Below are 12,351 nucleotides of genomic sequence, written 5' to 3' on the forward strand. Positions count from 1 at the left end.
CCTTTGCTTTACAGAAGCTTCTCAGTTTCAGTAGGTCCCATTTATTCAATGTTGCCCTTAATGTCTGTGCTGCTGGGGTTATACATTGGAAGCGATCGCCTGTGGCCATCTGTTGTAGGGTACCTCCCAATTTCTCTTCTATCAGGTTCAGTGTCTTTCTATCTGAAAATTTTACATTTAACTTGGTCATATTTACTTTTGTTTACAGAAAGTTCCCAGAAAAAGATGCCAAATTTGGGTTTTATTCCAATGTCATGTGCTTTGGTTGATGAATTTACTGGTGATATTTTGAAAGACTTGCCTTTCCTAAAGAGGTGAGGCCTCCATGTGTATTAATAAATACTTTTTTGGAATGAATAATAGCTATTTATTAAGAAAAGCCTTTGAGAAGGCTTTTTCTGAATAAACTACAGAAATATGACACATTAAGATAGTAAATTACATGTAATATGTATTTGGAGCATGTTGCCCATTGCCCATCTTTATTATATCTGTGTGATTTTAATTAAAGAATAAAGCACTCTACCCCTAACATACAAGGAATGTTTGAGAGTGTTGGAGACCTGAAGTGGTCCTGGCTTCTGAAACTTCTAAGAAAATGATTTTTTGCCTTCTAGTACACAAGTTGTTTCCCAGGAAGATAAGAACAAACTATGGTTTTCAAAGTTATTAAATGTCTTGGATTTGGAGGCCTGGAATTTGACATGTGCTTGTATTTCTTTTCTCTCCCAGTGATGACCCCATTGTTTCCGCGCTGGTTAAGCACAAGGAATTTGATGAACTTGTGCACTGGCATTCACACAGACCTCTCAGTGATGACTATGACAGGACAAAGGCCAATTTCAAAGGTGAGCTTGTCGATTCTGCTAAACTAATTGAAATCTACATCACTCTGGCCTTTATTTCAAAGTATAAATTACATTATGAACTCAGATCAACAGTTTTGGGGAAGAACATTCAACAGGGCACAGATGGAGAACAGGAAGGATGTTAACAGAGATTTCTCCCTTCGTTTCCTTGTGGTTATTCATATGGAGGGTGGAGGTGGTTTAGGCAGAGGAGTGCATTTGTGATCTCCTGAATTTGACACTGTGTTAAGGAAAGAAGGCTTGTAGTTTAAGATATCTGGATGTCGTTTGAAGTTTAATATATAGTGATGATGCTCTCAGCTCTATGACTGTGTCCCAGGATGAGGACCTTATTTTTCCCTATCCATTAATTCAAGGAACAGAATAGCTCAGATGGCTTTCTTCTTGATTTTCCCTACTGAAGCTCATTCACAGGGCACAAACAGGTAACACATAGAGTCTGTCTCTAAAACAAAACAAAGAACCCTCTAAAAAAAAACAAATCACCTGGAAAAAAGGGTACTCATGGACCCCTACTCCTTACTGCTAGTCCAGATGGATTCTGGAGGAGGGTCACCATTAGCTCAGTTGTATACCCAGTGGTGTGCTCCCAGGGCTCCATTGTAGAGGCAAATAGACAAACCCACAGTCCTAATTAAAGTTAATGGGTCAGAAATCAAAGCAAAAATGCTTGAGTATGGAAAAAAGACTTTTATGGAGATGTGGGAGCTGACAGGTTAAATTGGATATAAAAGAGAATGGGGGTAAGAAATTAGAGAGCACTACATCCATTATCAAAGAACACATTTAATCAGTAAAATTAAATAACATTTTTAGTATTTGCTTTTGGAAACAGAAAGCGTTTGAACTGCTGGGAGTTGTTGACCAGTAGCAGAACCCTTAAACTGCATGCATGAAATCCTAGGCAACTATATAAAAAGTTGCCACCTTTGTCACCTTTGTAGAATTTTGAAAGTTATTCTATAGATGTGATAGTCGAATTGAAGACAATTTTAGATACACTCTTCGGGCAATCTGCTCAGACAAAGTTGCTGTTGTACACTAGAAAGAAAAGCACCTGTTTATGGAGTGGTGCGGAGAGTTAGAGATGCTGCTGAGAAAGAAAGCATAGTCATTTACATTTTAAGTTTTTTTCCTTCTTCAGAGCGTACAAGAGACCCCCGTTATCTTAGAAGTGTGCAGAAATATCATGTTTTTCAACGATTTTATGGGAACTCATTAGAATCAGTCTCTTCTAAGCTCATCATAACTCAAGGTGCTAAACCGCAGGATTGCAGTAAGTCCAGGAGCATAAAGACACGTGTAAGTTTCCATAAATTCCATTATCATTAAAAGCTCTTGCTATTGTTCTTTTTTATTGATTTTATTGAGTTATGCATTTTTTATCTGTTACCCTCCCTTCCTCTCTCCTCCCCTTCAACCCTCTTTCTTGGTCCCCATGTTCCCAATTTACTCAGGAGAGCTATTCTTTATTAAATTGGTGTTTTCTCATCACTTTGATGGCTTCCTTCTATGAGGTATCATCTTTTTTCTGATTTGGGTGTAGTGGTTTGAATGAGATGTCTCCCACAGTCTCAGCATTTGAGTGTGTGGCTCCCAGTTGGCAGCACTGTCTGGGGAGGCTCAAGTGGTTGGCCTTGCTGGAGGAAGTGTGTCACTGGAGGCCGGTTTGGAGAGCTTATAAGCCTCGCCATTCCTGCTTACAGTTTAAGACACAAACTTTCAGCTTCTTGCTCCAGGTGCTATGCCTCTGTACCGCCATCACTGGTTCTTAGCCCTCTGGAATCACAAGTTCAGATAAATTTTTTTCTTCTATAAATTTTCTTGGCCATGTTATTTGACTACAGCACAGAAAAGTAACACAAAGAACAAACATATTTATTATACCTGCTAGAAAGTCTAACTTCCATATAGATTATTACATATATTCCTCTATGCAATAACATATACTTATTTAGAGAATCAAGTAAAGCATTAAGTCAATAAAGGTTTGGTTTAAAATTTTACAATAATATTAAAATGTAGTTTATTAGTTAGTAACAATCAGAATGTTTTTCACAAATCCAGCAAAAATAAGCATACAACACATGGGTTTCTTTGCTTGACTTATACAGATTTTCTATATTTTCCTCAAAGTATTTATATAATTAATGTTTTTACTTTTATGATTATTCAAGTATGGGGTGATGGTCAAAATCATCTGAGCATACTTAAAATATTCACCAAGAAATGTCAATGTGGGATAGTTCTTTCTTGTCACAAATTGTGTTTCCTTCCATTTGGGCAGGAGAGCAAGGCTGACATAATTACTAGAGAGAATAAGAAGAGGTTGATGGCCAAGGAAGAACAAAGGGAAGAACAAAAATGGAATACCCTGTCATCTTCTATCGAGAAGGAGATGAAAAGGAATTTAAGCTCTGGGATGAAGAAGCTGGAAGAGTTTTTGAAATCATGTAAAAGTAACTCAGTAAAAGTTCAGGCTGAAAAAGCTGGGTTAATGGCTTGCTTGACAGCATGGAAGGAGCACTGCCGAGCTGAAGGTATGTGGGGTGTAATTCGGTTGGCTTACCTTGATGAGCTAGAGTTCAAAGAGATGTAAAGACAGTGCCTTGTCACCTGCTAACTAGAATTTGTATAGTAAGACTGATAAAGGGTTCTTTCCTCTGTTTTTATCAATGAGCAATGACATCTCAGGGAGGTGGCAAATAGCAAAGACAAAGCATATTCATAAGCACAATTGGAGATAGCTTTAAACTTACTGCTGACCAGGAAGAGAGCATTGTTAGCAGAACCAATAACAGTGAGACACAGTAGAACTCATAATTTATTTTTGAGTTCCAATGATAAACATATTTTTTTCTGGATAAGTTGGTGTTCATGCTTGCCTATTAACATAGTTTCCCCTTATTTGCTGTGATGAAAAATACTTTGATAAAAGCAACTTAATAAATAAAGGGTTTATTCTATCTAATAGCTCAAGGGTACAGTTCATTGTTGTGGAGGACATATCAAAGTTGGAGGTGCTTGAAGCACCTCTATTTCATTTACTTGGCATTCTCTTGTATAATAGCTTTCAATATAGGTTTGATAGCACTTCCATAGTAGGTGAGAGTGTGCACCAACTAAAAGAAACATAAGAAACCAAAAGAGAAGTGAGAAGGAAGATGTGAGCAGAGGGGAGAAACAGTGTATGTGATGCTAGAGAAGTGGAAGGAATGTCGGAGTCTGGATCTGATTGCTGGAAGAGATGGACTGCACTGAGCAAATAGATTCAAGATTTTCATCTTTGTGAACAATAGGGCTAAAATGGATGTTCCTAAGATTATAATCTTATGTTTAAAATCATGCAATTATTTTCTTTTAACAAAGGGGACATAGGAATATGAGACAGAGAAATCTTTAAAATTCACCCTGAAATTCAATAAACTTCAATTTAATGTTTTAATTATGAATTGTAAGAATTTTATCCTGTCCTTTCTATTCTCAAACATCTGTTAATGCTAAGTAAGATGGTTTCATAAATATCCGCGAATAAGCTAGATGATTGCTCTTTGTTAATAAACATTTGTTACTTTGATAACTTTTATAACAATTTTATTATTTGCATTTTGTACCAAGGTGAAACAACAAAAGACTTCAGCATAGCTGTTGATATGATGAAGAGAATTCACTCCTTGTTGGACAAACACTCTGAACTTCTGCAGGAAGCAGATCGGAAACTCATAGCCAGATGTCTTACGTGTTTAGGGTTTGCTGAACTAGCAAATTCTTTGTATTCAGCTCAGGTAACTTATTGCAAAAGCTTCATTTTTACTCATCTGTAATTTGCTATACATAAAACATCCTTCAAATACAGTAATGCTTTTTATGTTTATTTACAATAGAAAATACAATCTTGATTAATCCAACTACTAAATCTGAGTTACTCAAGAATTTGAAATTTTTATACTAATTGACTATCCCACTAAATGTCAAATAATTTCTGCAGACTTTTAAAACTAATCCAATTCTTAATTCTGTCAAAACAGCTCGTATCTATAATGGTGATGATGTAAATATGTCAGGGTGTAGCTACAAATATTAGAGTAAGCATTTGAAAATCTTGACTTCTACTGATTTGCTTGTGTTTCAGAAAAGTGGCAATGCCCTCAAGATGTTTAAAGGGTGATTAAAATTGTTTCCATATTGAAGAAAGTCAGTTATAAACATTTCAACATTTAAATTATGGTATAACTTAATTGCTTTCAAAATAATCTTTTAAAACAATACAGGATAAAGCAGATGACATAAAACTGAAAAAAATGAATAAATATTCAGTTGGAATTGGGCCATCTAGGTTCCAACTACAATATATGGGTCACCATTTGATAAGAGAAGAAAGAAAAGATCCAGACCCCAGAGTCCAAGATTTTATTCCCGATTCATGGCAGGTAAAATTCAATAAAAATTAATTATTATATTTTTTAATCATGTATGCATCATAGAATTTTTTGCACCATGGAATTTCTTATTTCTCCAGCTTTCTCTCTCTCTCTCTCCTCTCTCTCTCTCTTTCTCTCTATGTGTGGTAGTATTTGTATTTGTCATGGACTTCTTAATATTGAATTATTACATTTAAAAGTTATTTCAGTTAAAGTTCAGTGTTATTTAAAATGTCTCATTTGGACTAAAATTTTCCATTAAAAGAAATTAAAATTTTCATTTCCTTGGTAAGGTGTTGGATGGATTCATATACATAGAGTCAAAGCTTAAAGATGCCTGTGCTATACAGCTATTATCATTCTGTACCATGTTCCAGGTTTTCTGTCAATAGAATTTCACTTGTAAACAATATACTCATGAAGAAGTTTGTGTACTTTAAATAGTGGGCAAATTGCTTATATATTTACTACCATTCTAACTATATGTCTGTAAACACACATAAGATAAATATTGATGGCTACAAAATTTGGAAGTAACTGCTTGCACACACACACACACACACACACACACACACATATATATATATATACTGTAACTTGAGTATTATTTACTTATAGAAATGCAATTTTGTAGGTTCAATATGACTAGTTGTTTCAGTCAGTTCAGATTTTGTAAGTCACTTTTCATTAATATAATGAGACACCCTAGCTTTAATGTAGAGATACTTAGATGGCTCCATGAGCCTAGCTTCCAGTGCCAGCTTGTGAACAGAATGTCATCACATTGGGGTGGATCAGCTTGTGTGAGGAAGTGTAAGACTGAAGGCAAGAATCAGAGAAAGCTGGTTGGGCTGAGACCTTGTATATCAAAATTCTTATTTTTCCTTAAGCGGGGGACCAATGTCCTATTTCAGTGTGGGCTACAGGGCAGGAATATTTATTCCTGTTTTCCATACACCTTCTAATTCTTTTATGCCCTTTTCATTCTGATGTAGCATGTGGGGAACACTAAATTCACAGAACGGCAGGTTGGGATTTGAGAGTACCTTCTGTCTTCTGTCCTTCACATAGGTTTTCCATTCCTTTGACTAATCACTTCTTGATGAAAAAATAATAGGATGAAAGTTGATGCTCCCAAATACTCACCCTTCAAGGGTAAGCAGTAAAATAAAGAATCCTTGGTATTTCTGTGCTTCCACCATTTGCTTACTGCCATACTATTATATGTTGGATGATTCCAACAACTGTATTCCTCTATTAAAACATTAAAAACAAACTTCCTAATAGTGAGATCTTATTCTGACACTATTTTTGAGTGATTTTTTTTTGTACAAAAAGCATGTTCTATTATGGTCTTCTCCTCCCTCTATGTTGTATACTTTGGTCACATTTCTGTCAACACACTTTGCTTCATTGCCTTCCTCATTGACTCCTTCTTTGTCCTGAATATTCTTCCTTTCCTATATAGTTCTTTTTAGTTTTTCTACTAATTTTTCACATGTAAGACTCCTCTCTCAGCTGTTGAAAAGCAAATAAATTGCATCGTTTGAGAGAATGTCATATATCAGAGTTTTCTTTTAGATTTTCTGTGTGTCTGCAGCTCTCCATCATTGAGATTCATAAAAATCATAATGGTAAAGGAATGATCTATTTGGGTAGCATATGACTTGTTTGATTGATGTAAATCATGGTCTGACCCTGCAGCGGAAGCTCCTGAAGGTGGTGGATAAAAATAAATCTGCAGTAATTGTTGCCCCCACATCCTCTGGCAAAACCTATGCTTCCTACTACTGCATGGAGAAGGTGCTGAAGGAGAGTGACGAAGGCGTGGTTGTGTATGTTTCACCCACAAAGGTAGGGATCCAGTGCATGGAATATTTTTCTTTATTTCAGAATTTACTCAGAAATATTAGACATTGATATATGGTATATCTAGTTTTTAAATTTATTTTCACTAGTTAAAAATTAGTAATGGGCTTCATAATAGAATTTTGTATATAATATTTGACTCTCCTTCACCACTACCTCCCCTATGATGTATTCCCCTCCACCGCTTCCCTTTATTCTTATGTAGCTCCCATTCCACTTTCAAGTCAAATATATTCTATTATCTTATTTCCCTTCTTTCCTTCTGCACTGTTTCCCCTCTTATGCTTCGCTTTCTAGTTTAATGTCCCCTACCCAATCTCTCTTACATTATACATATAATAAAAAGTAAATTTTATGATCCAAATATAAAGAAAACATGTGGTATTTGTCTTTTTGTGTCTGTGTTATTTTGCTTAATATAATAATACCCAGCTCCATTCATTTTCTTTGAACAACATTGTTTCATGTTTGTTTCTGTTTGAATAGAATTTTGTATTTGTACAACGTTTTTTCTATTAATTTGCTGCTGGACATCAAGCTTGCTTCTGTTTCCTAGCTATTGGAATAGTGGAAGTTTGAACTCGGTTGTATACATATCACTTTAGTAAGACTGGAAGACTTTAGGGTATATACCCAGGAGTGATATAGCTGGGTCATGAGGTAGTTTCATTTTTCATGCTTTGTGACACCTCAGTGATGATTTCTATAATGGGTATTCCAGACTATACTTTTACCAGTCATGATTAAGGGTTCCCCTTTCCACATGTTTTTCCCAGCTTGTTTTCTTGATTTAACCATTCTAATTGGAGTGAGATGGAATCTTAAATCTTTCTCAAGATTCCCGTTGTCATTCAGTGAGCTTCTGCTACAATCAGAGGTAGTAGAATTCTGTTTATTTAGAGAGGTGCATTTTTATATTTGCATATTTAGATGTGCATTTCTTTGGTGATTTGGGTGGTATTATTATTTATGAATTTTGGTCTGTTGTATTTCTTTATTCATTTTTTTTACTAATTCCTCAAATTTTGTGTAATGAATAATATATCTTTTTCTGAGCCACAATGAAGTATACATTCATGAATGTATACTTAATAAGCTTCTACCTTAGCTTATTACAGTTATTCATTCCAATGGTAATGTTAAAATCTTTGTGTAATTGGAACTATCCACATTTTCATTTGGAGACTGTCTTCATTAGGTATTCCTATTGCTGTGATAAAATATCATGATAAAAAGAAACTTTGGGAAGGAAAGGTTTATTTCAGCTTACACTTATATAACACAGTTAATGACTGAGAGAATCAGGATAGGAGCCCAAACTGGGTCAGAACCTAGATGCAGGAATTGATGCCGAGGCCATGGAGGAGTGCTGAGTACTAGCTATTTTTGTCATGGATTGCTCATCCCGCTTTTTTGTAGCAGCAAAGATTACTAGCCCAGGGGTGTAACTCTCCACAGTAAACTGCCCCCATATCAATTATTCATCAAGAAAGTTAGCCACAGGCCCATCTGATGGTAGCATTTTCTTAGTAGAGCTTTCCTAGTTCCAGATGATTCAAGTTTGAGTCAAGTTGACATAACAATAGCCAGCACAAGGGGGTTGTGTGTTCAGATACATTAAAATAACTGAAAAGTCACTTTAAAACGTATTTATAGATGTATTATAAATTTTACAGTTTCATCTATATGGTGTGTACTTTGGGGAAAAGTGTAATAATTCAATAAAAGTGTGTAATAGATGTTTGAAGGTTTATAGATTCCTCTGGCCATACTACCTGCTTGACCCTTAGTGAGACTATACAGATTTGTGTATATAGTCAAGCTTCTGACATCTGAGGGAGGTTCTGAAATATGAGATACAAATTTGTTTGAGATTCTTTTTGTGATAGCCTCGGATTATAAGTGGTGATCATTTAACTGCACTGTATATGTTAGTTTTTCTGCTTTATAGGAAATGCTTATCATTTTACTTCCAGATAATTGTTTTCTATGTCTGTTTTACTGTAGGTTGTTGTTAATCAAAGAAGTTCAGATTTTTAGTCCAACAGTTCAATGGGAGAGCTTTTTACTGTAGAGTGGGTAAATAAAAGGGTTTATTTAGTTTTCTGCGTTCATAACAGAACATAGTTTTGAACATCTCCATCATTAAATTTTGCTGACCTACACTTTATTATGTAGCTAATACATCTGTTTTCCTGTCAATCAGGCACTTGTTAATCAAGTGGTAGCAACTGTTCAAAACCGTTACACCAAAATTCTGCCAGCTGGTCAAGTTGTGTGTGGCGTTTTCACTAGGGATTATCGTCACGATGCCCTGAACTGCCAGGTTTGCCATACCACTTAATTAACTAATATTAGATTATATAACAATGATATGTCTTTTTGACTAGAAATCTAACATCTTCTCAAGATTTGTGAAAATAATTTCTTGAATTTGGGAAGGACGAAACTGCTTCAGAGAAAATACAAAGTTGTCAAATTTTAAAGAATGTGAAAAATAGAACTCATTTTCTCTAAAGATATATTTATTTTGATTTAAACTTTTAGTTTATATCTCATTCATCATGTTGCTTTACAATGGAATTCAAAATGATACAGTGATCTTACATGCTACCAAAATTTAGTGAACAGCCATATATTATTATAAATACTTTCCCTTGTTAGATACTCATATCAGTTAAAACGTTTTTGTTGTGTTGTAGTTAATGAATGCGCTGTAGTGTTAGTGAAGTTATAGTGTTCTGTCTTATTGAATTATGAGATAAATAATTAATTAGGATAAAATGAAAACTAAGACATGCTTGTAAGCATTATGCTGTATAATTGACAATGTGTTGCCTGGATTGCCTTTAAAAGAAACATGTTCTAATGGATAAGGAAAATGTGGTATATTTACACAATGGAGTACTACACAGCAGAAAATTTATGACATCTTGAATTTTGCAGGAAAATTATGAAGCTAGAAAAAATTATTTTGTGAGGTAACCCAGACACAAAAAGACAATTATCACATATACTCACTCATAGGTGGTTTTTAAACATAAAGCAAAGAAAGCCAGCCCACAAATCACAATCTCAGAGAACCTAGACAACAATGAGGACCCTAAGAGAGACATACATAGATCTAATCTACATGGGAAGTAGAAAGTATAAAAAGACAAGAGCTCCTGAGTAAATTGGGAGCATGGAACCTTGGAGCAGGGTTGAAGAGGAGGGGAGAAGCAAGGAGGGAAGCAGATAAAAGTGTAGAGATCAATAAAAATCAATAAAATTAAAAAAACAAAGAAACATCTTCTAACACATACTCTCTGTTAGTGTTAGATTTGAAAGAATTAAGTAAAATTAAGCTGGGCCATGATGGTGCATACCTTCAATCCCAGCACTTTGGAGGAAGAGTCAGGCAAATCTCAGTGAGTTTGAGGCCAGCCTGGTCTCCAAAGTGAGTTCCAGAACAGGCAGGACTGTTACACAGAGAAACCCTGTCTTGAAAAACATAAACAAAAACAAAAGTTAATTGACATATATATGTGTGTGTGTGTGTGTGTGTGTGTGTGTGTGTGTGTGTGTGTGTATACATATATATATTAAAGTGCCTATTTAGTTAAAACATTTTTATTTATTCCTTGAGAATTTTATATGTGTTTGACGTGTATTAAGAGCATATCCACTTACCCTGTTTTCTCCTTCTACCTCCCTTCCCTCCCTCCAACTCACAGGCCTCCCAGTATCATGTCTCTTTCTCAGCAGCCACCACCTGCCAATAACTCCTCTGCGGGGGTGTGGTCTTGTGAGTGCTTTCTCATTCATGCTGGAATGTTGACTGGTTTGATCTGCAGGTTTTGTACGGAGATAACCACAGTTACTGTGAATGCATGAGTGGAACTGCCAGGCCTGGTTCAGAAGACGGCAGTTCACAATACACTATGCCTTCCCCGGGCTCTCTATTCTTTCCATTTCCTTTCCTGTTTGTTATGTTTGGAAAGAGATCAAAATGTGTCCCATTCAGGGCTGGACACAGTTGGAAGGCTCACAAACAAAACCTGCACTTTAAAATTTGATATTTTACCATTTTGTCCAAGGAATATTGAAGTCTTGTTGTTCAGACTAATATCCCAAATGTAATAAATCCAATCCTTAGATGTAGTATCAGATCTTCATTATTAGAAAATACATTCATGAAGTTTTGCCTCATGTAGTTTTATACCTATGCACAGTCTAAGTGTTACTTCACACCCTACTGCTGCTTTTAGGTCCTTGTTACCGTGCCTGCCTGCTTTGAAATTCTGCTACTGGCTCCTCATCGCCAAAGCTGGGTGAAGAGGATCAGATATGTCATATTTGATGAGGTAGGTTTGCTTTCACTTCTCAGGATAACTTCCTAGTATTCATATATTCTGTATGTCTTTGCTGCTTTGGGACATCTGCCCCTTGGACAGAGTTCAGATTTGGAAGCAATTTTCTTCTGAGCATTTCCCCAGCTGAATCACCCTCTTGGCTCACTGCTTCTGTTGTTAATCAGTAGTAGGGTGTATTGGTGAGAGTTCTGCATGCATGAGGAACAATCTTCATCGGGGATGTTGCTGTAGAGGAAACAAATTTAAACTCATGACACAAAAATCAAAATCCACTCCAGCCTCCAAACAAAGCATTTTATGCTTTGCTTTGTGATGGGAAATGATTCTGTTTGTTGTGATCTTAAAGGAAAACAAATTGCCTATTCAAAATAAGGTTCTAAAAGTATGTTTTCAAAAAGGCATTAGTGAGGAAATCCAGAGAGAAGAACTTATTGTTAATCTTAAGCTGACAAGGAAAGGAAGCATTTGCTTCTGGTTGCAGAGGAGATTCTGATTGAATGGGCTATATTTCAAGCAGTGAACCTTAGCAGAGGTACACAGCTGGCTCAGGCGACTTGGGAGAGGGCAATGGAAAACTGATCTCAGCTTACTCCATCATTAGAGCTAGAGATCCAGAGAACCTGGAGTCCCATGAAGTAGCACCTGTGGATCAGTGTCCCTGAGCACTAGAGTGGGGTCAAAACCAATGTAGATGTAGACGTTCTGATGGAAGCCACTTAGTGGAGTTCTGTAGCAGCATCGTTCAGTATGCTTATTCAGAGACTTATTCAGAGAAAAGTGCATTCTTTTTTTCCACACTGACAATTTTTTTAATTTTATTATTATTATTATTATTAT

The 12,351-nt window shown here is 35.8% G+C and overlaps 1 protein-coding gene across 1 annotated transcript in view; it reads left to right on the plus strand.

Moving 5' to 3' along the window:
* LOC101993403 (probable ATP-dependent RNA helicase DDX60) overlaps window positions 1-12,351 on the plus strand; it is a 90,451-nt gene that overhangs the window by 21,514 nt on the left and 56,586 nt on the right. Inside the window, exons 10-18 of the mRNA XM_013354693.1 lie at window positions 209-314; window positions 733-848; window positions 2,014-2,171; window positions 3,157-3,409; window positions 4,488-4,654; window positions 5,141-5,299; window positions 6,995-7,144; window positions 9,366-9,485; window positions 11,410-11,505. Of these exons, the coding sequence (XP_013210147.1) occupies window positions 209-314; window positions 733-848; window positions 2,014-2,171; window positions 3,157-3,409; window positions 4,488-4,654; window positions 5,141-5,299; window positions 6,995-7,144; window positions 9,366-9,485; window positions 11,410-11,505 (1,325 nt within the window). The remainder of the gene's footprint in view (window positions 1-208; window positions 315-732; window positions 849-2,013; window positions 2,172-3,156; window positions 3,410-4,487; window positions 4,655-5,140; window positions 5,300-6,994; window positions 7,145-9,365; window positions 9,486-11,409; window positions 11,506-12,351) is intronic.

Source organism: Microtus ochrogaster, unplaced genomic scaffold (assembly GCF_000317375.1).
Source record: "Microtus ochrogaster isolate Prairie Vole_2 unplaced genomic scaffold, MicOch1.0 UNK61, whole genome shotgun sequence".
NCBI lineage: Eukaryota > Metazoa > Chordata > Mammalia > Rodentia > Cricetidae > Microtus > Microtus ochrogaster.